Source organism: Bubalus bubalis, chromosome 12, assembly GCF_019923935.1.
Source record: "Bubalus bubalis isolate 160015118507 breed Murrah chromosome 12, NDDB_SH_1, whole genome shotgun sequence".
Taxonomy (NCBI): domain Eukaryota; kingdom Metazoa; phylum Chordata; class Mammalia; order Artiodactyla; family Bovidae; genus Bubalus; species Bubalus bubalis.
The window spans coordinates 20,794,467-20,822,065 of record NC_059168.1 but is presented as its reverse complement, the minus strand read 5'-3'; the positions used below and the strand labels follow the sequence as shown (position 1 = coordinate 20,822,065).

The 27,599-nt window shown below is 43.8% G+C and overlaps 1 protein-coding gene across 2 annotated transcripts in view; it reads right to left on the bottom strand.

Annotated features, from left to right (window-relative positions):
• The window catches only part of GALM (galactose mutarotase), a 57,310-nt gene that overhangs the window by 5,134 nt on the left and 24,577 nt on the right, over positions 1-27,599 (bottom strand). The window contains exon 5 of one of the 2 annotated variants that reach the window (XM_044925840.1): positions 5,669-5,832. The exons of the other annotated variant lie outside the window; for it this stretch is intronic. Within the exon in view, the coding sequence (XP_044781775.1) occupies positions 5,669-5,832 (164 nt within the window). The remainder of the gene's footprint in view (positions 1-5,668; positions 5,833-27,599) is intronic. 2 annotated transcript variants of the gene reach the window in all.

Here is a 27,599-nt window from a genome sequence, read left to right as displayed (position 1 = left end):
AGACTGTAACACGGATTTTACATTCTTCTGAATATTGTGCCATTTTGCTTTATTACTTTCATTCTCTCCCCAACTTTCAGGTCTGTTCTTTAGATGTTAGGCCAAGCCATCAAACAAGGTAGACAAATATTTTGAAGTTAGCTCCATTAAGAAAGCTCAGGGAATGTGCAGGAAACATCCCCCCACAGGCATGTTCCTGGAATGTGTCAAAGCCAAAGCAGTGGACTAGGTGCCATTCACTCAGTCACTTTTTTGATTGATCAACACTTATCAACACCTACTGTATGCCAGGCACTCTGATGGGCAGAGATGCCACATAGATGAGACATGGAACATATTTTTTAAGCTGCTTGCCGGCTGAAGGAGGAAGTGGACATATAAGCAGTTCATAACCATAGTGTGTAGAGTGCTCCAGCAGAGGCGCAGCTGCAAGAAGGAAGACAGGCAGTGTGAATGGGTTGGCTTAGATGTGGCAGACTGGGGAGACTTCATGGATAAAAGTTTTAGCAGTTGAGCTGAGACTTGAGGTGAGGTCATAGTAGGCTGATTGGGTGAAGAAGTTTGAAGAATAACTGATATGGAGAAAAACGGCTTAAGTACAAGGTGATTTGTGTGTGTTTATCATATCAGTAATAGCAGCAAAAGCAGAAGTAGTAATAGTAGTAGTAGTAGGGTAGAACCTGCCTCAGATAAGGAAAGAGATTAAACTAAATTAGATGAAATCACTTCTCTGGGCCTGGGGTTTTTCATCAGTGCAATGAATAAATTGGACTAAATCACTGACTTTCAACCCCTACCCTATTCCTGCAGAATTTATTGTTAATATTCAGAGGGGAGTTCAATAAACACACACAGATGTAAAATAAATATATAGTTGACCCTTGAAAAACATGGGTTTGAAATGTGTGGTCCACTTATGTGTGGATTTTTTTCAATAATGTTACAGTACCACACTGTCCTTGACTGGTCGAATACTTGGATTTGGAAGGCCAACTGTCAAGTGATAGGTGGATTTTCGACTGCATGGAGGGTTAGTGCCCCTAACCTCTGCATTGTTCAAAGGTCAACTGTACACAACATAAAATACATATATATATAGGGACTTCCCTGGTGGTCCAGTGGTTAAGAATTCACCTGCCAATGCAGGGCCACAACTAGAGAAAGCCTGTGTGCAGCAATGAAGACCCAGCACAACCAAAAATATGTAAATAAAAATTTACAAATACAAATATATATAAGCTAGAGTGAAGCCAGTACAGGCTCTGAGCAGCTCAGCTAGAAAACCCTGGGAACAGATAACAGCAGAGGTCTTTGCCATCTTACCCTAGAAGTATGGCTCAGCAGTGAGAAGCCCCTGGCCCTAGGCTCTTTCCCCAAATACAAGGAATCCTAGGTTCCTCTGCAGCAGGCCAAGCAATCTGGCCAATCTTTCTTGAGAGGGAAAGCGGAAAGGGATAGAGCCTTACACAATGATACAGTTTAGTCCTTTTGTATTGTCCCAGAACTTTATAATATATTTTAGAGGTAAGTACAGACATTAGATGTCTAACATATTCTTTCAGGATGTGAGTCATTTTTCCTTTCATGTGGTCAGATGGAGATGTTTTAGGAACTTGGTTTCGTCTGTTTTTTGAGAGACATACCATGCAAAGTGGAGCTAGAATCTTAGAGGCTAAGAAAAATTAGGAACTTGTATCTTACCATTAAAAAAAATTAAATAGGTAAAAAGAGAACTGACTTTTAGCCATTTAAAGCATTTGGTTCCGCTTCTGTGAGTTCCTAAATACCAAGTAACAGGGATGTCCTGCCTTTGGGTGAAAAGAGGGTTTTCTTTTTTTAACTCAGAGCTTCTGCTCAGAAATGTATTCTTCCTGATGTGTGAGGAATAGGGTCTGAGTTCACACAGAGCTGCAAGGGGGCCTGGCGTCCAAAGCACCTGAGAGAGACAGGGAGGCCTGGACAAGACCATTCCGGAGTCTCGGGTCCATGTTCAACCAAGAGAATCTTTCTCTTACCAGAGTCAGCTTTAGGAAAAGTTAAGTAGTATTCTTGAAAACAGCCTTTAAAAGCATTTATTTCCTTTGTCTTGGTTCTACTTTTCCAAAAAAAATTCTTGAGCAGGTAATATTTACACATGTAATCAGTTTAAAAGATGACAGATGTAAACGGTACAAAGTAATACCCTGTAGTGCAAAAAGTTCCCTCTTTTCTGTTCCCCACAGACCCAGCTTCTTTCAACAGAAGCAACCACGGTCACTTGTTTCTCACGTACCTTCCAGAGATGCTACAAGAATACGCAAGCATCTATGTGCATATCCACAAAACAGAGCCTGTTTCCACCTCGAACTTTTCACTCAATTTATCTTGGAAGTTGTTGCTAAATGTACGCCTGTATTTCATTAGACAACTCCACTGCACTCGTAGTTTTCTCCATCTTTCTCTGATAATCGATTTAAAATTTCTTTTGGGGCTCACAATCGCAAATTTATATATTTTCCTAGAAAATTATCCATTTCATCTATATTACTCTCATGTTTATTTGCAAAGAGTTGAGGAAAGAAATAATTTATGATCCTTTCGGTTCTGTCTGTCTGTCGTTATTTGCCTCTGCTCATATCTAATTCTGTGGGCTGAATAGGTTATCTACTGTTATATTTATTTTATTGGGTTATTTTCCCCTTCAGTGAAGTGGCTCTTGGATTTATGTACTACCTTTTCTGATTCTTTTCAAAATTATAATTTCTTTTATTTTTGTTAATTTTTCTTTTGTTCTCTTGGATTTATTTTTTAATTCTTTTTCAAATATCTTGTATTAGATGCCTTCAGTTCAGTTCAGTTCAGTCGCTTAGTCGTGTCCGACTCTTTGCGACCCCATGAATCGCAGCACGCCAGGCCTCCCTGTCCATCACCAACTCCCGGAGTTCACCCAGACTCACGTCCATCGAATCGGTGATGCCATCCAGCCATCTCATCCTCTGTCGTCCCCTTCTCCTGCCCCCAATCCCTCCCAGCGTCAGAGTCTTTTCCAATGAGTCAACTCTTCACATGAGGTGGCCAAAGTACTGGAGTTTCAGCTTCAGCATCATTCCTTCCAAAGAAATCCCAGGGCTGATCTCCTTCAGAATGGACTGGTTGGATCTCCTTGCAGTCCAAGGGACTCTCAAGAGTCTTCTGCAACACCCCAGTTCAAAAGCATCAATTCTTCGGTGCTCAGCCTTCTTCACAGTCCGACTCTCACATCCATACCTGACCACTGGAAAAACCATAGCCTTGACTAGACGGACCTTTGTTGGCAAAGTAACGTCTCTGCTTTTGAATATGCTATCTAGGTTGGTCATAACTTTCCTTCCAAGGAGTAAGCGTCTTTTAATTTCATGGCTGCAGTCACCATCTGCAGTGATTTTGGAGCCCCCAAAAATAACATCTGACACTGTTTCCACTGTTTCCCCATCTATTTCCCATGAAGTGATGGGACGAGATGCCATGATCTTCGTTTTCTGAATGTTGAGCTTTAAGCCAACTTTTTCACTCTCCACTTTCACTTACATCAAGAGGCTTTTGAGTTCCTCTTCACTTTCTGCCATAAGGATGGTGTCATCTGCATATCTGAGGTTATTGACATTTCTCCCGGCAATCTTGATTCCAGCTTGTGTTTCTTCCAGTCCAGCGTTTCTCATGATTTACTCTGCATATAAGTTAAATAAGCAGGGTGACAATATACAGCCTTGATGTACTCCTTTTCCTATTTGGAACCAGTCTGTTATTCCATGCCCAGTTCTAACTGTTGCTTCCTGACCTGCATACAAATTTCTCAAGAGGCAGATCAGGTGGTCTGGTATTCCCATCTCTTTCAGAATTTTCCACAGTTGATTGTGATCCACACAGTCAAAGGCTTTGGCATAGTCAATAAAGCAGAAATAGATATTTTTCTGGAACTCTCTTGCTTTTTCCATGATCCAGTGGATGTTGGCAATTTGATCTCTGGTTCCTCTGCCTTTTTTAAAACCAGCTTGAACATCTGGAAGTTCACGGTTCACGTGTTGCTGAAGCCTGGCTTGGAGAATTTTGAGCATTACTTTACTAGCATGTGAGATGAGTGCAATTGTGCGGTAGTTTGAGCATTCTTTGGCATTGCCTTTCTTTGGGATTGGAATGAAAACTGACCTTTTCCAGTCCTGTGGCCACTGCTGAGTTTTCCTAGTTCATTTAATTTCACAAGTTTTAATTAACATATAAGTAGTGCTAAGATTTTCTGAGTGTTACTTTAATTATAGCACATGTAGGCATTTTCATTATAGATAATTTTATAATATTATACTATTTATTTACTATATAGTCCTATATATTATGTATAGATTTCCATTATAAATAATTATTTTTCTGATATCCCTAGTTCTGGGGTTTGACTTTCCTAAAAAAAATTGGTTTTTTTTTTTCTTCCTTTTTGTTTTTGTTTTTTTTTTGGCCACACCACTCAGCATGTGGGATCTTAGTTACCTGACCAGGGATCTAACCTGCAGCTCTTGAATTGGAAGTGTGGAGTCTTAACCACTGGGCCACCAGTGAAGTGCCTTGACTTCTCTTTTGATCCAAGAATTTTTAAGAGTTAAACATTTCTAAGTCAATATTGGCTGCATTGTATTTTGTGAAACTGCTAGAGGTTTTCTTCATGGTCTTAGATATAGTAATTTTGGGGTGAACTTTCATTGTGAACTACATCCTTTATCATTTCCAAGTGTCTTCCTTTGTGTAATCTAATGCTTTCTGTCCTGAAATCAGTCTTTTCTGATATTCAGATTGAGACCCTCTGCTACTTGGACTTTCACTTGCTTGGTTTGTTTTCGAGTGCTCATATTTTGATGGAGAAGGAAATGGCAACCCACACCAGTGTTCTTGCCTGGAGAATCCCATGGACGGAGAAGCCTGGTGGGCTGCAGTCCATGAGGTCGCACAGAGTCGGACACGACTGAAGCGACTTAGCAGCTCGTATTTTGAACCTTTCAAACCAAGTTAATCACTTGGTTTGTACGTGGCATTCTGTTGGGTTTTTTGTGTGATTTAATCTGAGACTGTTTAATAGGGGCTATTTAGACGACATGGACTTCCCGGATGGCATTGGTGGTAGAGAACCTGTCTGACGATGCAGGAGACATAAGAGACATAAGCCACTTGGACTGGACATAAGATCCCCTGGAGGAGGGCATGGCAATTCACTCCAATATTCTTGCCTGGAGAATTCCATGGACTGAGGAGCCTGGTAGGGCTACAGTCCATAGGGTCACAAAGACTTGGACACAACTGAAGCAACTTAGCACGCATGCATTATGAAGACATATGTATATTCTAAGTGTTCTTTGTCACTGTATTTTATGGTGCGTGTTTATGAATTCTAGTTGCTTTTTAAAAAAAATCTTTTACAATATGGTCTTTGTTTGTGTGTTCCTAATAATTTAGAAAGTTTGCATTTTTGTTTTAGTGGTTACATCTATATACAAGAAACTTCAATATAATATACTCAATTCTCTGTTTCTTAGAATCTTCTGAACTCCTTCCTCCCCTTTTCTCCTCTGCTTCCTGAGTTGGTTTTCTGACACTTTCTAATGTAATTCTAATAATGGCACTTCTTTTCCCAGTAGATGGTGCTAGAGACACAATATAAAGAGCTTACTTTACAGACATCCACACTGAGTTCAGTCAAGTCCTCTAAACCCTGAGCAGTTCTGAGGGCTGAACTTGTCGGATCTCTAACGTCAAATCCTGGGTGGTAGTGACCCCACCGGGCTGTAACGACTGTCCTCTGAAGTCTGGGTGACCAACCACCTCCCGCACCAACTTTAAAAGAGACAACAGTTAGACTGGGAAAAAGCAGCTGTTTTCATGGGTTCAACAAGATTTTAATCTTACCAACACATATTCCAAGTGATCATTTATGTTTTGCTTTCTTTCCTAGCTTTAAATGGTGCTCACAATATTTAGTGCTTTCTTAAAGCCATATTTGACTCAAAATCTAACCCTTTTAAGATAGTCCTAATACGATTGCCTGGGTCAGTCAAGATTATTTACTTTTCTTGAGTTTAAGGAAAAAAGAAAGTCATGGAATTTTCATGAAAGAAGCACCCCAGGGCATCTTTCATGTCTATTAACCTGATATTGTGCAATCTACGAATCAGTGTTTACTTTAGTTTTTCTCTCTGTAAAACAAAGCTGCTATTATTTGTTGCCCTCCACATTACATGGAAATATTTGATAAATGATACGCCTGAACATTTTCAGGAAGATGGCATAAATAAATGGGCCAAATTTCAGGAAATACATACATATATAACACAAGCAGAGCATAGAGAGGGTAAGAATTCAAGAACAGCAGAGAAGTCCTGACTCAAAAATTAGACAATGGGGATAATCCTAAAATGAGATTTTTGCTAAATAAGAAGAAAAAGAGAAGGTTCTAATCGAATCTTTCCCAGCCTTATGCCCTGACACACTCCCTCATGTGCTTGGTGGTCAGGCATATGAAAACTTTAGTATTTGTCTCCCAGATTCACTATGTCTTTGGACTCTTTCTTATAACTGGAATGAGCTTTCTGGCCCCCCACACCATTCTGGCAAAGTCCACTAGGGTATTTAAGAATGCTTAGTCTCCAATGCTGTTTCCTCTGTGAGGGAATATATCATCCACAGCTAGAACTGACCGCCTTTTTGACTTTGTTCATCCTACTTTGAACACACTTTCCCCAAAACATTTATCACATTAAGGCATAACTCCAGGGTTATATCAAGCTATATATCTATAGGGAATGTGAGCCCCTAAAGAGCAGGGACTGTATGTGTCCTACTGATTTTTGTATCTTCTGAGCATTAAGCAGAGTCTTTACTTGATTGAAAACCTGATGAATGAATCAAGTAGACAGACAAAACAACGGGCAACTGTGAATGTTGTAGCATCCTGTGACAAAGTCAGAATGAAAGATTTAGAAAGAACCTTAGGAATTACCTCATCCTGTCCCCTCGCTTTGCAGATGAGGTTGGGACCCAGACAGCTAAAGGGACCTGCCCAAAGTGATGCGTCTCCATCGTGTCAGAGTCTCCAGGCCCCTACTCAGGCACTTTTCACCTCCCCTTGGATGGACTTGGCTGCAGCCCCTCCCACCCTTAATCCCCAAATACTCTTGCTTTTTCTAAGAATTTGGGAAATGAATGTGTAGTTGTTTTAATTTCTGTTTATCCGCATATGTGAGTTCCTGCTCTGGTGCTAAGAGTAGAAACAGATGTCAGAACAGCTCTCTCAGCAACGCTGAGTGTACAGAAAATGAAGCGGAAATGAAAAGGGTGCCTTCAGAGAGGATGTCACATCACCAGACTTCGGTTTTGAAGCCACCAGAAAGCTATGGTGTCAGCAGAGAGAAGCTGTTTTCTTTTTCTTTGGGCCACACTGCAAAGGCATGTGAGATCTTAGGGCCCCAACCAGGGACTGAACCTGCGTGCCCTGCATTTGAAGCATGAAATCTTAACCACTGGACCACCGGGAGAGTCCCCAAGAAGCTGTTTTCTGATAAGGATTTCTTACTGTCCTGAATAAGGCTGGATGTGTGCTAAGGTCTGAGCAGCAATGCCTGGCAGATGCTGGGCTATGACCCAAAGATATGGCGTTATAGCTCTGGGACAGGGGAGTGGCCTGAGGCAGTACTTCTGTTTCCCCATTTCAGGGAAAGTCTGATTGCAAGGCCAACTAAGGACCCACTTGAGGTTGCTGTCATGAATTCTGAGTGAGACAGTAGCTTTATGGTGACAATGGTAGAGAGTATGGAGGGGTAGGACTAGTCAGGGTTGGGCTTTGTTAGGAGAACACAAGAACACAAAGAGAGGGGAAGGGCATTGCGAGCATATGAAAAGGGGTGATCCGAATAAGGGACTTTTGATCTTAGTAGGGAAGGAGGTGAGGAACAGTGACAGGGTGGTGGGATCAGTGCCACAGGTTCTTGTAGCACTGAAGAATTATTGAAGCTGAAACAGACATCTTACATTATGACAATAGAAGGCAGCGATAAGAGGTAGTGACAAAGTCAGGGCTATGACCCACAGACCATAGGAGTGAGTAGCTGCAAAGCTTGGAGGACAAGATCATTGCAAGAGGATTTCAAGAAGCTGAAAGGTCATGGTATCATCCATACGGATAATAAAATAATGAAGAATTATGACAAGAGTGTTGCTGGAGTGACAGTGAGCCAGGAATAAGGTCGAGTCTATGGAGTAGCTCAACTAAGAGAGCTCATGGGGGTGTCACTGTATCAGTTACAGCTGCCTCATTCTTGCAAGAAGATAATGTGGACCTAAGCAATGGAAACAGGACCCTCTAACATTCCAGTTCTCTGTCACAAGGCCTTATATCTTCCTCTATCTGCATTCCTGATAGAGTTATAATTGCCAGCTCTCTGGAAGTAAAGGAAAAAGTCACCCTTCATGAAACTCATCTGTCTTGATTCATATCTCTTCTCTCAAATGAGGGATTCTTATAGGAACTTGGCCTTTCCCCATGACTGCCTGTGGCATACTGCATTTTCCAGGATGGCCACTGCAGGATAGCTCCATCCCACAGGCTCTACGTACAATGTGAGGCTGACAGTCCTTCACCGAGGGGTGGAGTCTTGTTTCCTCCCTTAAGCCTGGATGGACCTCTGTAACTGCCTTAACCAATAGAACGCAGCACAAGTGATGCTATGTGATTTCTGAGGCCAGGTTCTAAATACAGAGTGGCTTTGGCTTGGTCCTGTCTGCCTCAGAACATCTGCTCTTGAGCCTGGCTGCCAAGTTTTAAGGAAACTCAAGTTGCATCGAAAAGCCATGTCAAAAGGGGTATTTTGGCTGACAGCCTCCAACCATCAGTCAGCATCAACTGCCAGACAGGCAAGTGAATGAGCCTTCTGATGAGTCCCATCCTGGCTCTCATCTTCCAACAGAGGTCCTAGACATCAGTATGCAGAGACAAGATATGCCCTGTCTAAATTCCTGACCACAGTGAGAGATCATAAAGTGTTATAGAGCAATAGATAAGTAGTGTACTGCCTCAGGATGTTTTCACCTCTTGGCACTTGACAAGTCCTGACAGGAGGTGAATTTATCCCTCCCTGCTATTTTTACATAGTCAGAAGTCCCTTTAGATGATTCTGCCTTAAGAACACTAACCCTCACAATTACTTTTGCATAGGGAAGAAACAAATATAAATTTGTTAGCTCACTCTTTTTTGAGTATCTTTTATGTACCAGGCATTAATCTGACCTCAGGGGGTCTTCCCTGCTGGTCCAGTGGTTAAGAATCTACCTCATAATGTGTGGGTTCGATCCCTGGTTAGGGAACTAAGATCCCAGATGCTGCGGAGCAACTAAGTCTGCACGCCGAAACCACTGAGCCCACATGCCACAGCCAGAGAGTCTGAGAGCCACAGGAGAAGATCTCGTGTGACCCAGTGAACATCTCAAGTGCTTCAACGAAGACCCAAAGCAGCCAAATTAATGAATTAATTAAACTAAAACAAAACCACAACTGACCTCATGGGACTTAGAATCTGGTGAAAGAGACAGACGATAAAATAAAAACTCACAGGAGAGTATGACAGATGCGGTGAGTATGGTGTTCAGAGGACCCTGATGGAGCAGGAAGCGGCAGCACCTAGTGCAGCCAGCGAGGTCGGGAGAGGTTTTCCAAAGATGTGTCCCAAGGCTAATCCTGAAAGGTAAGTCAGAACTGGCTAACTTGACAAAGGCGTAGGACTACCATCACCTGTGAATGACAGGAGTGGTCACGTGAGTGTCACTCTGGCAACTACCGCTCTTCGTTCTTGCAAGAAGATGATGTATATCTGATTATTGGAAACAAGATTCTCTAACATTCCAGATCTTCGTCACAAGGCATTAAATCTGTCACAGGAATGGACTCTTGTTGTCCATATTTGGGGTGAAGGCAAGACAGTTATGTTACACATATCCTATGGGCTCCTGGCTCTGACAGTTTTTTGGGCAAAAGTCTTAAGAAACAGAGCAGAAGGTAAATTAGTCCTCATGAGCTCCTGGCTAAACGCAGACTACTGAAATGATGTTCTGCGTAACATCTGGACATGGACACTCTTCTCAGTAACTGACTGAGAAAATTCACCTGGGGTGAATTTTATTTCAATGCTTTTAACTTCTCATCATCTGAAATAAATCTTTTTGCTACCTGGTGGCCCTGGGGCCTGACTCTGAGAAGATAAACAGATGGTCACTGCAGGAGTCACTGGGTCTTCATGTTTATTCATTTTTTAGCCCTCTCCTTTTTGGCAGGTCCCCTTTCTAGCTTATCTTACACAACCCAGTAACATAAGCGCAGAATGAAAACCAGAATCCCTCCAGACAGTCCTCAGCACAAGTAACTCCTGTTTATAATAACAATTAAAAACCATTTTGAGAAAACAGAAAAGAAAATCTGGCATAGACATTCGAGAAAAATTTGGGGGCAGAGGGTAGGTGGGAAGGAATTTTCTCTAATAATTTTTTCTCCTTTGAAAAATAAATAGTAAAAAAATATTAAGTATGTTATTCAAAAATTATTTTCTATGATTTGTCCTATACATTGACTTGTGAATCTATGTAAGATGTCTTAGGATTTAGACAGACTTACCAACTGACCTTCATAAATTTCTTTGCCTCTGTAAAATTCAATTTTCCCACTTATAAAAATGGAGCTAATAGTGTTATCTACCAAATACAGATACTGTGATTTTTTTGTTCTTCTTTTTGTTTGTTTGTTTTTGTCTGAACCATGCAGATTGCAGGATCTCAGTTCCCCAATCAGGGATCAAACCCATGCCCTCGGCAGTGAAAGCACAGAGCCCTAACACTGGGCTGGCAGGGAAGTCCCCGGCACTGTGGTGTTTAACTGAGGGAATGCTATGAAGGGGGTTGTGCCTCTTGGCCAGCACCTGGCATATAGCCAGTGCTCTCTCTGTCTGTCACGCACACACACTCCAGAAATACAGAGAACAGAACAATTATTCATTATGGTCTTTAAGTTATTAATACTAAAGGAAAGTACACTACTTCCTACAGAGAGCGCTAACATTTTCATTAAAAAAGATTTCTCTTTTTTGAAACTTTCTCTCTTAGTGATTTTTTAATCTAAAACAATGGTTTTTTAAAGTGTCTCTGAATCATGGGCTCCTTTGAGAATATTCTAAAAGTTACGGGCTCTCTCTGCATGAAAATGCACACACACACACACACACACAATGTTCTTAGAACCTCCAAAGTCCAGTGATACATGCCTGGTTAAGAATCTCTGATCTGTATAGCCTGGTGAGTATTTTCTGCCTATCCCACTACTTGTCACAAAACAAGCTGCCCTCTGACGCTAAAATGCACCTTTGGAATGTTGCAGTCCCATAACCTGAGGTGTTTAGTCAAGAAACGCAGCCTGAGTGTCTCCTGGCAGATTCCTGTAGCAGTGTCGTAAGGGCCTTGCGCAATACACCAGGCCTCCTTCCAGACTGCTTACGACTTCTCCATATTCTTGCAGCGTGGACAGCTAGTATGTGAAAGGACACAGAAGCTAGCCTTCATCTGAGCGAGTCAACAGCCCAGAGAAACTGCAGGAAAATAATGAATCTGAGAAAGTGGAAATTGCCCCCATGACAGCTGATTAAGCAAACTGTCCTCTTGGTCACAGGATATATCAGAAGTCATCATCACCAATTATTATTACCGGCTTTAGGAGCATCCTGTTCACTTGTTGGGAAAACTCAATAGATGTCAGAATGGATTTTAGAGTCAGAAAGGCCTGGATTTAAATCCCAGCTTTCTTTGCTATAAAAAATGGTGGAATAGTAATACAGTTGCCATTAGGGACCGTAGCCAAGGGTAATAACAGCATAGGCTTTGGAGTTAGGGAAACTTGCTAGAAATGTTGACTCCACCAATGACTTACCCGTTTAACTCTGTGCAGGTTACCTGACCTCTCCAAATGCCCATTTTTTCCAAACGAGGCTTAACTAAAGCATAACGCCTATTTCAAAGGGCAATTCAATGAGCTAAGGCATGTATATATGCTTAGCTCAGCGTCTGGTACATACTAAACACACAGTAAATGGTGACGATGATGATGATGGTGGTGGTCATGCTGCTGCTGCTGCTAAGTCACGTCAGTCACATCCGACTCTGTGCGACCCCATAGACGGCAGCCCACCAGGCTCCCGTCCCTGGGATTCTGCAGGCAAGAACACTGGAGTGGGTTGTCATTTCCTTCTCCAGTGCATGAAAATGAAAAGTGAAAGTGAAGTCGCTCAGTCGTGTCCGACTCTTCACGACCCCATAGACTGTAGCCCACCAGGCTCCTCCATCCATGGGATTTCCCAGGCAAGAGTACTGGAGTGGGGTGCCATTGCCTTCTCCAGATGGTGGTCATAATAATAGCTAATACTTAATAAGCTCTTAACTAAATTCCAGGAACTGTTCTATGCACTTTACACGTATTACCTCATTAAATCTCCACAACCAATGAGGTAGGTCCAGTTATTACCTCCACTTTACATATAAGGCCTGCAGAGGTAAAATACATTGTTCAGCATCACAGAGCTGGTGAGAATTGAAGCCTAAGCAGTCAAGGTTTGAGTCTGTGTTAACTACTGTGTTTTTCTGATTGTGATGAGTCAAAATCAGCCCTTTTAAATAGCCATTCATGGTCATACCAAGAACTCAATTCACTAAGGCCAGTGAATTGAGTCCATTTCTCTGGCTGGGGCTCCCTTGCCTGCCCCGTACGTTTCAGCCCCATGGTGGGGGACCTACTGCCCAGGAGCAGGTGCATTTCCAGGGTCAGAGGACATTGATCCAGGAGGGTTTGGGAAGGTGGTCTTGAAAGGAAGGTCAAGACCACCTTCCCAAACCCTCCTGCATCCACTGGACTTCGGCACTTAACTACTCTGGCGTGAGAGGGACAGCCCTTCTACCTGACCACACAGAGATACAGTGTTTGGGGTTTGCTTGAGGATTTCAAAAGGTGAACACATTGGGGCAGAAGAATTTTCCCGCATGTCTGTTTTGCTGCTTCAGAGGCTCCAACTACAAAGAGGGACCAGGAAGCCCAGGCTCAGAGGAAAACCCTGGCCTTCTGCTCTCCCCCAAGAGTCAAAAGGCTTCCACAGTCATGGTTCACAGGAACCCAAAAAGAGCAGCAGGGACAGGTGGGCTGATGTCCTTACACCATGGAAAACATAGTCACTGAACACAGAGAGCCAAACTATGTTAACGGCCTAGGTCAGAGAACAGAACCTGTGAAGGAGAGGGGAGAAACCAGTCCAGTCTTTCTGGTCAGATGACCCAGTGGCCGTGACAAGAAATGGCTTTATGTGGGGGATTTAGCCCCTCTGAACTCCATCGGTGCTTCGCCTTCTCACAAATCACCCGACACAAATATACCATCTAAGCTTCAAGGCACACGCCTGTCTCCCTCATCCTGAATCTGCTGCCCCAAGCTCCTCTGACACAGAAATGTTGGTTCCATTATAGCTGCTCAGCCTCCTTTGGCTTAGTTTGAACACAGAAGTTCTGTGTTTGTACTAGTGGAGTGAGGCAGGCAGCCTTGAAACACAGGGCCAGCTGCTCCGGTCTCACTACCTGCAAGAGGTGGTCATTATCTTCTCTGCAACAGTGTGCTCTACATACCTGGAGTTCTATTTTGTCTTTGCACCTGTCCCTGCCCACAAGGATAACCTCACATGCTACAAATCTGGGAGCAGTTCTCTGTCCTGGGAAGAATTCTGGAATGGAGACATAAAAGGAAAGAGGAAGCATGCTCCCCAGGAACCAAACGCAGTTGCATTCAAATATAAACCACTGGCTTCTCAGATTGGGTTACATGGCCTGTGGCTCAGGGAGCTTGGAGGGATGAAGCATCCGGGCTTCAGTGAGCAGAATCTGCAGGGAGTCATCAAACGGCCTCTGATCTGTGGCTAATCTAGACGAAGATACAGGAGGTTTTTCTCAAACGATGACAGACAGCATGAAGCTGGAAGGCAGACATGCTTGGGATAACAGAACCAGGAATCCAAAAGAAAGTATAAAGTGGGGGGTAAAGCACTGATGACAGGATGAAATTTATGGACAAGAACAGATGTATGAGTCCTGCATGTGTCTGAAAAATAAAAACCCAAACCAAAGGATACCACCTAGGTTTAGATTATAACTCTTAATCCTAGGTACAAAACAATCTGAAGTTCTATTTCCTCACTAGTGAAACTGGGACACTGTGGCCCCTCCCTCATGAAGTTGTCATGAGGATTAAGAACAGTTGATACAGGGCAAGTGCTCAGCACAGTGATGTGATGACCGTTGTGATGGTAACAGGTAACATGTAGATGGTTCTCTGTACAGTGCTTCATACCCAGGCAGTACGGCTGCAGAGCAGGTGGTTCTTAACCATCATATTATACTAACTCTCATAAAGCTTAAATCTAGTTAGTACATTATTACCAACTAAGGGAGAGATGTGGGCTGCCCTGGTGGCTCAGCAGTAAAGAATCTGCTTGTGATGCAGGAGACATGGGTTTGATCCCTGGGTCGTGAAGATCCCCTGGAGAAGGAAACAGCAACCCACTCCAGTATTCTTGCCTGGGGAATCTCATGGACAGAGGAGCCTGGTGGGCTACAGTCCATGGGGTTGCAAAGAGTCGGACACGACTTAGTGACTGAACCACCAACAAAGAAGAGATGTAGCTAAGCCACAGTAGGTGTGAAAATGACTTTAAGGATGTGGTTGGCAGTCAGTTCGATGGAAGTTACATAAAGACTGTAATGAGGTTGTTGACAGTTCTTGTTACTATTTGCAGCAGAGGCATCACAGGATGACCTGAGGATGTTCTGCCTCAAGAAGAAATGACTTTGAAGTGACAAGACAGCTGCCTGCTAAAGTTATGAGCCTGCTCTTTAGGGACCCAAGGCCCACGACTAAGCCAGGTGGGGGTCAGCGCTAGGTAGACAGATTTCAGCTCAATATCAGGAAGGCCTTTCTGACATGCTGGTCCAGGATGGGCAGTGAGCATCCTGCCCAGTGTCAGCAAAGCCTATGGTTCTGAGATTCAAATACTCGACAGGTGAGTGCTGGTTGGAGAAGATAAGGTCCTGTCCAGCTGAGACATTCCAGGGCTATAGGTACAATGGCCCATGAGACAAACACAATGCAGAAAGTTGTTCCCTTCAGGAGCACCCTGTGATTTCTGGTTAACTCTTTCCTCTTTTTTTAAATAAAAATCTCAGCTTGTCTTACCTAAGGAAGCCATTGACAGAGAGCAGTTCTTTCCAGAATGAGCTACAAAGAAAAGATTTTGTAAGAGAGGCCCAGGGTCTTCCCTGGTGGTCCAGTGGTTGAGAATTCACCCTGCAAGGCAGGACCCCTGGTCCAGGAAGATTCCACATGCTGCAGGGCAACAAAGCCCACACATCAGAACTACTGAAGCCTGCGTGCTCTAGAGCCCATGCCCCACAACAGAAGAAGGCACCACGCATCGCAACTAGAGAGTAGGCCCTGCTCACCACAACTAGAGAGAGCCTGCGGGCAGCAATGAAGACCCAGCGCAACCAAAAATAAATTAAAAAAAAAAAAGCATTGACGTGTGAAGTCCTGGAGCAGAGTGGGGTATAGAGGTAGCTAAGGGGTAGCAGGAGGACTCAGGATTGTTAAGGAGAGGAGTCAATGGGCAGAAATAGGTGCCCAAAGTGAGGAAAGCAACAAAAGTTACAGGAGGTTACACAGAGTGGTGTAGAGCCTTTTCAACAGCTACTCAAAGCATGGACCAGGGAGCATCCGCACAGGCATCGCCTAGTGCTTGTTAGAAACAGGCTCCACTCACACCAAGTCAGAGTCATTGCCAAGTCCACCAGGCGACTCGGGTGCACTTTAAAGGTGAAAGACAGTGATGTGGAAACCATCTAAGACAGACCTGGGCTCACGTGTGCTGAGCTTTCGTCTCCAAAAGTAAAGGAAAAAAAAGGTGGGGCTGGAGGAAGACCTGGAGTCTGATCTCCATGGGGATGGCCCAGCTGTGCCTTCCAGCCCAAGCTGCTCCAGTGATGTCTGTGTCTTTAGTCGGGTTCAGAACAGTCAGTCAAATCTGCATAAGGAAGCCAGCGGTAATGGGGCCTGTGGGCACAGCTATTCATCTGACACCTAATTAAGCCATCTTGACAAATCATCTCTAGAATGCCCATTATTATTTTAGGAAATGACACAAAGAGAATGATAATTAAAAGTAACAGCCTCGGAGTGAATTTGGACTTCATTCCAGTGGTTGGCAAGTCAAGAACCTTGGGATTTTTTTTTTTAAGGTAATATTTCTATAAATGTTCATAGATCACACAACCTCAAAGTTTGTCTCTGCTGCAGGTTTTTTCCTCTTTCCTTTGCCATTGCTTTGAGTTTGCAGCTTTATTCTACTGCTGTTTTTTTCTTTTTTCCCCACTGAGAACTTTTTGATCTTGACTTACAGTGGGGGAGGGCACTGCTTCTGGATATTTCATGCCATCTGAAGCAGAAAATGCCGAACACCATCACATGACTTTTTCAGGTGAGAACGCAGTTTTACACTTCACAGATGGGCCCGTATGAGGCCTGTTCATGCAGAGGATTTTTCCACCCCAGGCTTCCATCCGGATGGTATCCGGGGATTTGCGCTGAAGTTCACCCACTGCCTTCCTGCTAGACCCGCTCTCCTCCTGAGCACCATGTTCCCCTGGTCTTCAGGGTGTCCGTTAGGGCGCTCACATCCTTTGTCACCTGCCCGGGCCCACTATCTATGACCTGAGCCACTTGGTCAGTAACATCCTCGCTGTCCGGCTTTACGCCCTGTCCCCTCCTCCTGCTCCTCCTTCCTGACAAAATGCACTGAGGGATCATCCCACAGTCCACTTTCTCTGCTTCTGACTCCAGCTACCAAGAGAAATGGAGAGAACCCCCAGAACCAACTGCGGCCACCACAATTTCACAGTCTCTGTCCTCTCCTGGATTCTCAGCAGCACTTGCAAACATTTCACTTCTCTTCAGTTAGCTCTGCTCCTCTCCCACCAAAACCCTCCTCTTCCTTGATCCTGCATTTCCATCTTAGGGAAGCACCCTCTTCCCTCTTTTCAAGTTGTTTGAACGCAGATTCAAAACAAGGGGCCTCCTGAGCTCACTTAGGCAGCTTTTACAGCTCTACATTCGAGCAAATGAATGAGAATCTCTAGGGCAGTCCCGAGATGCCGTATCTAGACATTGCCTTGGCTGGGAACCACTCGGCCTACATTCCCTGACCCTCTCGCCTCATTTCCAGTTACTCACCAGTTGTCAGTCTGGCTCCTCTCCTCACATCTGAGAAAGGGGCAGCAGTGACAGCCACTACGGCCCAGGCATGCTGCCCAGGTTCCCAGGACCTCTCTGGGAACTGACGTGGCTGGTCAGTCCAAGACAGCTGGTTACCTTTTCTCTTTTTCGCCTTCTTCCTCTGACCATTTTCTCAGTGCCATTAGTGTGAGTCTTTCTTGCACTTTAAATAAGTTTGGTGGTGGCCTCCAGTTCCCCTGGGTTCAGCCCTCAGACCCCTTGACCATCTCAGTCTATGGTTCCTCCCTGGGAAATCCGTATGGCTTAATCTGCAAAACACATGCTGAATTGCAGTCCTGCTCTCATTTCTCTCGTAACGTATCCATTCGTCCAACTCCTTGCTGGACATCCCCACCTGGTTGCTCCCCAGGCATCTTAACCTCATATATCCCTGAGACCAAATCCACAGTTCCCCCAGCCCTTCCCCTTCTTCATTCTAGCCCTGTGCCAGCTCCTCCTCCTCTATCCTGTGCTACTTAATATCTCCTAATATCTCCATTTCTGCTGCCCGGGAGCTGCCCTAGAAACCCAGACGCCATCCTATAACCTTCCTGCTTCCTCATTTACTACATGTCATTCAGGATTCCTAAGTTTTACCTCTTAAATATTGTAAGACTACACCTCTTCCATCTGACTTCTTGTTCCGGTCATCCTTATTTCTTGCTTGGTCTACTGAAATAGACTCTTCATCAGACTCTGTCTCTAGTCAAGCCCCACCCCCGACAGTGGCTGGGGTGATATTTGTAAAATGCCAGTCTTGCTAGGTGCATCCCCTGACTTAAATGCTTCAAAGTCTTCCAGGATTGAAATATAAAATCCTAGCTCCTTAGGATGGCACAGAATGCCCATGGTGACTATATTCAACTACCAGGCTGGGACCAGGGTGATGCAATCAAGGACCTAGGGTTCAAAACTTAAGGAGACACTCATTCTTGGGTGCTGACCCTGCACCTTCATGGCCCTGAGAATGAGTGCTGCCTTACATTTTGCACCATAAAATTGCCTCACCCTAGCCTCCACCCTGCCCAACTGTCTCTGTAGCTTTTGACTTAACAGTCCACCCCCATTCCCACCTTTTGTGCTTAGTACTCTTACTCTCCTTGTTGCTAGACCCTCACAGACACACTTCTCAAAGCTCAGAGTGATATCAAGAACGCCTCTTCCAATCCTACCTCTATGGTCCCTTCATTCCATGGGCATCACCGCTACCACTGCCCTGACTACATCAGTCTTCACTCCCTGTGAGCTTCTCAAGAGCACAGATAGTGTTTCTCTGGCTAGCACCCCAGGCAGCACGTAGCAATCAGCAGGTGTTCTACCAATGTTTCTGCTAAGTCACTTCAGTCGTGTCCAACTCTGTGCGACCCCATAGACGGTGGCCCACCAGGCTCCCCCGTCCCTGGGATTCTCCAGGCAAGAACACTGGAGTGGGTTGCCATTTCCTTCTCCAATGCATGAAAGTGAAAAGTGAAAGTGAAGTCGCTCAGTCGTGTCTGACTCTTAGCGACGCCATGGACTGTAGCCCACCAGGCTCCTCCATCCATGGGATTTTCCAGGCAAGAGTACTGGAGTGGGGTGCCATTGCCTTCTTCGTCTACCAATGTTAGCTGAACTGAATACAAGCCTGCTCTGAGAACTCGCTTGAGTTAGCCTCAGATCCACAGCTACCTCTCATCTGCTTCAGAATGACCTCTAAGGACTGCTATGCGCCAGGTATAAACTCGAGCCAGGCCTCTGTCCAGACCTCCGAGGGCAGAGGGGTGGCTGTTAAACCATCAGCTTTCAAAGGGTGGTAGTCAGAGTTTTAGCAAACGACTCCCCTTCTGACAAATTAACTTGATGTTAGTCTGAACTTTCCAGAGGAGTTATACAATGTCTGGCCAAGCACTATTTCTGAGCTTTCTTCCTGCCAAATTTTCAGCATGCTGGCTCATGCTTGCCAATCTTATAGCAGTGATATTTTCTAGTAGGGAACATGAGTAGCTTTGGGAGTTATTCTGGATCTCATAAAGTTGTTCCCCGGGCCATTTTATAGAGTGGGTTTCAGTAACACATCCCCTCGGGGGGTTTTGTTGCTGCCAAGAGAGGTCCTTGGAGTTTCTGTTGTTGAACTTCCTTGAGTACCATCTAGGAGGGATCTGTCATAGACAAAACAGCTCTAGGGTAAATAAAACTGTAGCCTTATTTAGGGGCTTCCCTGGTGACTCTGACAGTAAAGCGTCTGCCTGAAATGCCAGAAACCCGAGTTCGATCCCTGGGTGGGGAAGATACTCTGGAGAAAGAAATGGCAACCCACTCCAGTATTCTTGCCTGGAAAATTCCATGGACAGAGGAGCCTGGTAGGCTACAGTCCATGGGATTGCAAAGAACTGACCATGACTGAGTGACTTCACTTTCACTTTATTTTTTGGGGGATGCGCCCTGTGCTATGTCCATGGCTGTATGTTCTCCATACAGCCTGGGTATATCTAATTTGCTCAGCCTTTTACCTTCCCCAGGGCTGTATTGTACCTGGCACCTAGTACGTGATATCATCTGGTGACAGGGCATGGGAGGAGAAACTTGGGGGCCAGACTTGGACCTGGAGGGGCTAGTCTCCAGAATTGCATAGCTGAGGATAACAAATAGAACACCATGCTCTGGCTTTCCGCTTACAGGGAGGCCCAAGAATACTGGAGTGGGTAGTCTATCCCTTCTCCAGGCGATCTTCCTGACCCAAGGATCGATCCTAGGTCCACCGCATTGCAGGCAGATTCTTTACCATCTGAGCCTCAGGGATGGAGAAGGGAAGGAGTAATTGATAGCATGTGCAGGGTGGCTACTTCTTGGTTTCACTTTTCTGTTTAGCATAGATAAGTTTTCTAGCTTCAAGTCAAAGAAACCCAGCCTGAAAGTCCCTTCTAGCTCCCTACTTTGGATCTATTACTAAATCCTGACAGAACATCTGAGGTAGACGTAGGCTTAATGGAGAGGAAGATAAGGGAGCCTGGGTACACAAACTCTGAAACAGATTATGTCATTACAAAACCCCCAGAGCAACAAAGAATCCTCTGTTTCCAGGAAGTAGGGGAAATATTTCTAAGGAGGAAGTGTGGGGCTCGAAGAGAGTGGGGGTCTGTGCAGCAAGGAGGGGTTATAAGGTGGTCCCTGTGGTTGGGAGGGAGGTTCTGAAACAGGGGCATGAGTGAGGCACAGTGGGTGATGTGCTGGGGAAGCAGCTGGTGTCTGGCCTGAGAGCCACGTAAAACTTTTTTTAAAACTGAAAAGTATTATAAAGTAAGATTTGCATTTTGGTTAGATAACTTTAGCAACAAGATGGAGGACAAATCTAGAGAGATTTTTCACCCCCTGGTTAGAGAACTGTTGTCCGCATTCATTTGGTCTTTCGCTGATCCCAATTTATGAAGTTTGTAATACAAGCCAGGCACTGATCTAGAGAAGAAAAGATAGCCTACACCAGGACTCAATAATACATATTGAGGAGACAGATTCAAGACATACTTTGTTGTTAAAAATCATTAAGACCTTGGAACTTCCCTGGCGGGCCAATGCAGAGGAAATGGGTTCGATCCCTGGTCCAGGAAGATCCCACATGCAGCAAGGCAACTAAGCCCATGTCCTACAAATACTGAGCCCATGAGCCACAACTACCGAAGCCCTCATGCCCTAGCCCACACTCCACAGCAAGAGAAGCCACTGTAACGAGAAGCCTGCGCACTGCAACAAGAGAGTAGCCCCCTCTCGGCAACTAGAGAAAGCCAGTGTGGAGCAATGAAGACTCAGCACAACCATAAATGAATACAATTTTTAAAAAATCATTAGGACCTAGTGACTAACAATATGGGGATAGGTGGGAGGAGGGACTGAAAAGGAAAGAGGAAGCATACTGATGAATGGTTGGAACTAATACTATGTCCAGAGGATTTTTAGAGTATACCCTGTATGATACCATAATGAGGGATATGTGTCATTATACATTTGTCCAAACCACTGAATACACCACATGAAGAGAGAACCCTAGGGAATTCCCTGGTGGTTCAGTGGTTAGGACTCTGCTTCCACTGCAGGAACTAAGATCCTGCAAGATCCATGGCACAGACAAAAAAAAAAAAAAAAATGAACCCTGATGTAAATTGTGAACGTTGGGTGATAAAGATGTGTCAGTTTAGGTTTATCAATTATAATAAATGCACCATCCTAGTGGAGGATGTTGATAACGGGGAGGCTATGCATATGTGGGGCTTCTCTGGTGGCTCAGTGGTAAAGAATCCACCTACCAATGTAGGAGACACAGGTTTAACCCCTGGGTCAGGAAGACTCCCTGAAGAAGGAAATGGCAACCTGCTCCAGTATTCTTGCCTGGGAAATCCTATGGACAGGGGAACCTGGCAGATTACAGTCCATGGGGTCGCAAGAGAGTCAGACATAGTTCAGTTGCTCAGTCATGTCTGACTCTTTGTGACCCCAAGAACTGCAGCATGCCAGCCTTCCCTGTCCATCACCAACTACCAGAGCTTGCTCAAACTCATGTCCATCAAGTCAGTGATGCCATTCAACCATCTCATCCTCTGTTGTCCCCTTCTCCTCCTGCCTTCAATCTTTCCCAGCATTAGGGTCTTTTCCAAGGAGTCAGTTCTTCACATCAGGTGGCCAAAGCATTGGAGTTTCAGCCTCAGCATCAATCCTTCCAATGAATATTCAGGACTGAATAAGTTGGACACAACTTAGCGACTAAACAACAGCAACATGCATATGTGGGAGTAGAGAGTATGGAAAATATCTGTACTTTCTGTTCAATTTTGCTGTGAACATAAAACTTCTCTAAAAAAGATTAAGCTTATTAAAAAAAAAAAATCAGTAGGACCTGACAATGATATTGAGTGGGGTGGGGAGGTGGATGAAAAGGTAAGAGGAAACCTATTGATGGAGGGTTGCAACTAATACTATACCCATTACTTTAGAATTATATAAAGTCCAAAGGATTTTTCTGTAAGAAGCTCTGCAAAGATTAAAACACGTAGATCAAAACAGTCTTCATTTGCACTACCTTTGAACCAGGAGACTACTTTGGGATTTGTTATTTCTCCAGGTCAGAGACTTAGACCTGCCCTAGGGAAGTAATTATAAAACCAACTGAATTGTAGGTTGAACCCAGAGAGGTTGAAATAAAATACAAACGTCTTGCTGAGCTTCTCTCCGCAGCCTCGTGGTAAGCCTTTCCTACCAGTTCTAATTTTGTCAAAATGGGGTTGCTTTCATGTAATTTTAGAAGGAGCTTTCAAAAATGGAGAACAGCGAGAACCGCAAGTGAACACAGATGGGCTGGGGGACAGCGTGGATTTCATTTTATAAAAATGAAAAGTATCCATCTCAAGGAAGAGAATGAGACTTTACTAATGTTACTTTAAGAGGCAAATCAAATCATTCGCTTTGTTAATTCCTTATCTACAACTACGAGTAAAGAATAGCAAAACTAAAAAAAAGAAGAAAAAAAAGCTGTGTGCTCTAAATGCCTATAAAGACACATGCTTAGTTCTGCACTGGGTTGTATGCATCATAAAGTCTTGCTGGGCAGGTGGCCCAGATCGCCTCCAAGTCTCACAGTTCTGTAAGGCAAAAGGATGAAATATAATATTTACAACCCTGGGAATGAATTAATCCCTGAAGAAAAGAAGGACTGAATTTTCTCACCTGCTCACATTCAGCTGGCTCAGAACCTAAGCAGGGCACGAAGGACGGGTTTCTTCCTGTTGCCACAGGGCAGGACACCAGATTCAAGCCTTGAAGCTAAATATCTGACCTGTCAGTGCTGGGTCTTTGTGGACTTCCACCTGTTCTTCCTGGTAAATAGCTTCTAGGAGTTTCACCTCTGGGAAACTGCAGGGACAGCCCTGACAACAACACCAAAAACATTCTCAAGAATAGCTGAAGATGCCTCAGGTAACAGAGTATGCGCCCATCCTAAGCAGTAGCAAATGCTATATGGGCTGCACTTTTTTTTTTTTTTTTTTTTTAAAGTGGAGAAAAGCAGCTGCTCAGAAGAAGCTAAGCTCCACTTACTGCTGACATGCAAACCCAGCTTTGACAGCTGAGCTGCAGCTTTGCTCCTGGTCCACAGGTGAAATGAGCTCTCAGCCTTGCAGAAACGTATTGGTGCAGGGTAGAGGTGCCTATGAGCAAGGACCAGGCCTCACACTTGCTGGGGCATTTCTGGTGGGCTTTGAGGAAAAGGACAGCCTTCTACCAGAGCAGAGAAAGGGGAAGAATGAAGAGGCCACACAGTGCAGGCTCTTGTCTTCCATGCTTTACTGACAGAAAGGGCTGAAGACATTTTATATGTCCTCGCAAAACTGTCAACAGGAAGAAAGGCAGGAGTAAAACAGGTACCCAAGGCTGCTGGAGGTCCTCACACCCTGCCTGTAGTAGAGATCTAAAGGCAGCTATAGAACTTCCCTGGTGGTCCAGTGGTTAAGAATCCGCCTGCCAATGTAAGGGACACGGGTTTGATCTCTGGTCTAGGAAGATTCCACATGTCGTGGGGCAGCTAAGCCTGTGCGCCACAGCTACCGAAGCCCTCGTGCCCCAGAGCTCTTGCTCTGCGACGAGAGAAGCCATTGCAATGAGAAGCACACACCCTGCAGCTAGAATAAAGCCCTCATGCAGCACTGAAACCCAGTGGAGCCAAAAATAAGAGAAAAATAATAAACATGGCTATAAGTTTAAGATGAGGGGATCTCATCATATTATGCTTGCTTTGGTTCCCTGAAATTCTCTGTCAGGGTATTCCTTTCCTCTCTCTGTAATAACACCCAATCAGTAAGACTGCTGCTAAGTCGCTTCAGTAGTGTCCAACTCTGTGCAACCCCATGGACTGCAGCCTCCCAGGCTCCTCCATCCATGGGATTTTCCAGGCAACAGTACTGGAGTGGGGTGCCATTGCCTTCTCCCATCAGTAAGACTGAGAAGAACAAAATGGAGGACAGGCCTTTACTTCTTCCCCAAACATACATGGGGGGAAGGTTCCTTTTTGCTGAGTAGCTCAGCCATAGTATTACAACTACTGTACAGTAAGAGGTGTTACTTTCTATACAATGTGTTTTCCTACTACCTGAGAAGTTACTTACTAAGGGTCTATAACCAAGGTAACACACCCCCAGAGTCTAGATCTGCATCAGCATTTCCCTTAAGAGCTCAGGTTACAGCTTTTATGAAGCAGTTGAAAAACAAATATAAATTAACAGCCACAAAAGATGGAGACTTGGCCTCTATCTTTGTCTGTCTCCTTTTTTTTCTTTGTAAATATTTTGAACAAACTTGTCTTTGGTTTTCTTTGCAGAAAAGCAGAAATAAACTGAGAAAAAGGAGAAACGGGAAGGAAAATGGTGAGAGAAGCAGGGAGGCCACCTGTATAAAAGGTGGCAGAAGAATGAGAACCGACAACTATCCAAAGCTTTATTTATTTAGTTCCTAGTTTTCTGTTTCTTGGCTATATGGTGATCCTGGCTATCTATATAGTCAAGAAATTAATTTACTTTTCTTTTTTTTCCCTCTCTTGTCTTCCTTTCCAATCTCCCAGAATGTTTTTTGACATCTGACCATTTGTAGGATACAGGTCGAGTTAAGAGCCTGCCTCAGTTTTAACACCAGACTGCCTGGGTTTGAACCCCAGTTTTCCACTGCTCTTTAACTGAATGCTCCTCGGTACGTGACTCAAACTCCTTGTGTTACTGTTCCCACATCCATTAAATAAGAAAAATGAGCAGAACCTGGTTATAGGGTTGTGGTATGGATTCTCTATTTATAAAGTGCTCTCTGAAATGCCAGCCATGATTATTATAAACCCTCACCTCATCTCTCAGTTAAATAGTATCTTCCTTTGCCTCAATTCAACACAACTGCAGTCTCTAGTTACTGTAAAACAGTTCCCAGAACTCTTAATGAGTGCGGCTGGTCTAACAGGTTTCTTGTAGCATGTCAAGGAAGTGGGCTTGGGGTTCAGTGCAGCCCAGTTCTGGCTGAATACCTGGTACACCTGTGAGTCTGTCCTGGGTGGATTGCCCTTGAACCCCAGGCAACCCTAGGGTCATCCAGGGCCAACCCAGGACTGCAGCCATAGCAGAGCCTGGTGCAGATCTGACCTGGCCCCCACAAACCTCTATTGATCCATCCATAATTTTCTGCCACCAAAAGCATGCGCTGAATTCAGAAGCCCAGCACTGCCCTGGGGACAGTCTTGCTGTTTCCTGCACTGCCCATCCTTGTCCATCTCCATCCAAAACATCTTTCTCCTTCTCACTACCTGGCAAAATTCTACTTGCCCTTCCAAGATTTATTTCATTCTCATCTCTTCTATCATAGGAATTACATCTATCTTGACATTATTTTCCAGGTTAGTGGATAATATTCTGGCTTGACTCCTCCACCAGTCAATTTCTGGTGATCCCAGCTACACTGGGGAGGCATTTTTTTTTTCATGTTGCAATAAAAGCAGATATTGGGCAAGAAAAATTTATTTCTAAGAAGAAACATATTTCAGTGAATGTTTAAACCATATAACACTCCCAGAACAGAAACAAAAACTATCATGAAATTTTTAATCTTCATCCTTAGAAGTCCATCATCTTCAGAGCCAGGTAAACAGAGCCTCAAAATCCACCATCATTACTGAAATTGGGGACACATTTCTGAATGACCAAATGACTTTGGACTGGCCTCAGTTAAGCCACTTGCCTGTGGGCTTTTGGTCAATGTTAAGAGTCAGATAAGGGAGAATGGGTACATTTATATGTATTCTGAGTTATTTTGCTGTCCACCTGAAACTATCACAACATTGTTAATTGGATATACTCTAATATAAAATAAGAAGTTTAAAAAAGAAATGTAATCTGAGCTCCTACAGATTTCTTCTTGGCTGAAAGTGGGCCAGACATGTGAAATCTTACATCACTGAAGGGGAGAATAGAAGTTACCGCCCTTTTTGGAGGAAGTTCCAAAGGAACAATAGTTGTTTCTTAAGCATTTCTGAGCAAGAAGGAAGAAAACATCCCTTAATTTCAGTTTAAGTGCCACTGGGCAAACAGATATAATCTATGAGGGACCAGCTAAAAGTATGATTATGTAAAAGAAAATTACAAATTTTTCATGAGCTCTGAAGTTGTTGCAACTTATTTATGTAATAGAGCTCTAATGAATTTGAAGGATGGTGAAGATGGTAGTAAAATGTTATACTAAGAGCCTTACAGAATTACAGAATGTAAGAGTTACAAGTGACTTTATAGACCAATTGTTGGTTCTTAATCATGAGTATGGTGCTTCCTCGGTGGCTCAGCAGTAAAGAATCTGCCTGCCAATGCAGGAGACACAAGTTTGATCCCTGGGTAGGAAAGATCCCCTGGAGGAGGGCATGGCAACCCACTCGAGTATTCTTGCTAGGAAATTCCTGTGGACAGAGGAGCCTGGTGGGCTACAGTCCATGGGGTCACAAAGAGTTAGACACATTGAAGCAACTGAGTACACAGGCAATCATGAACACATGATACAATTTTCACTGGTCCACAGAAAACTAAGAGAGATTTGGATAATCAGTTGTCACATTCTTTTACAAAGTAAGACAAATTCAATTTAAAAGGTCCTTCTTTATTCCAAGATTAAATTTTTCACATATTTGTGGTGTTAATATATTCTTTCTTTTATGAAAAATGGTGACTATGAATGGTAGTTTTTTTTTTTTCAAATGTAGCCTATTTAACTCTGCTTCTTATTATTATCCCAATCAGTTAAATTTTTTAAATCAAAATATAATATGCATATATTCCCAATTAATTTTAATAGCTCTGTATTTGTAATAGCTTTCAAAATGAAAAGTTGAGCAATCTGAGATAAATTTCCCTAATTTTTAAAAATAAAATTTATGGGTATGATTTATAAAAATTTATGAACCCTGATTGAATTCAACACCCTATTTGCAAAAAAAAAAAAAAAGGAGTCTAGAGAGGTTAAATATTAAAGCATTATACATGCACTGAAGGTCCTGTAGCCAGTCAATAGCCAAGCCAAGACTGGAACCTGGGCTCTTGCCTCCTGAAAGTTCAGAGCTCTTACAGCCTACTCAGCTTCACAGGCGTCCAGGATTAGTACAGAGGGGAGAATTTGACCTAAAGCTACTTACAGTGCAGAACTGTGATGAACATGAGTTTTACGTGTTCAATTAGATTAC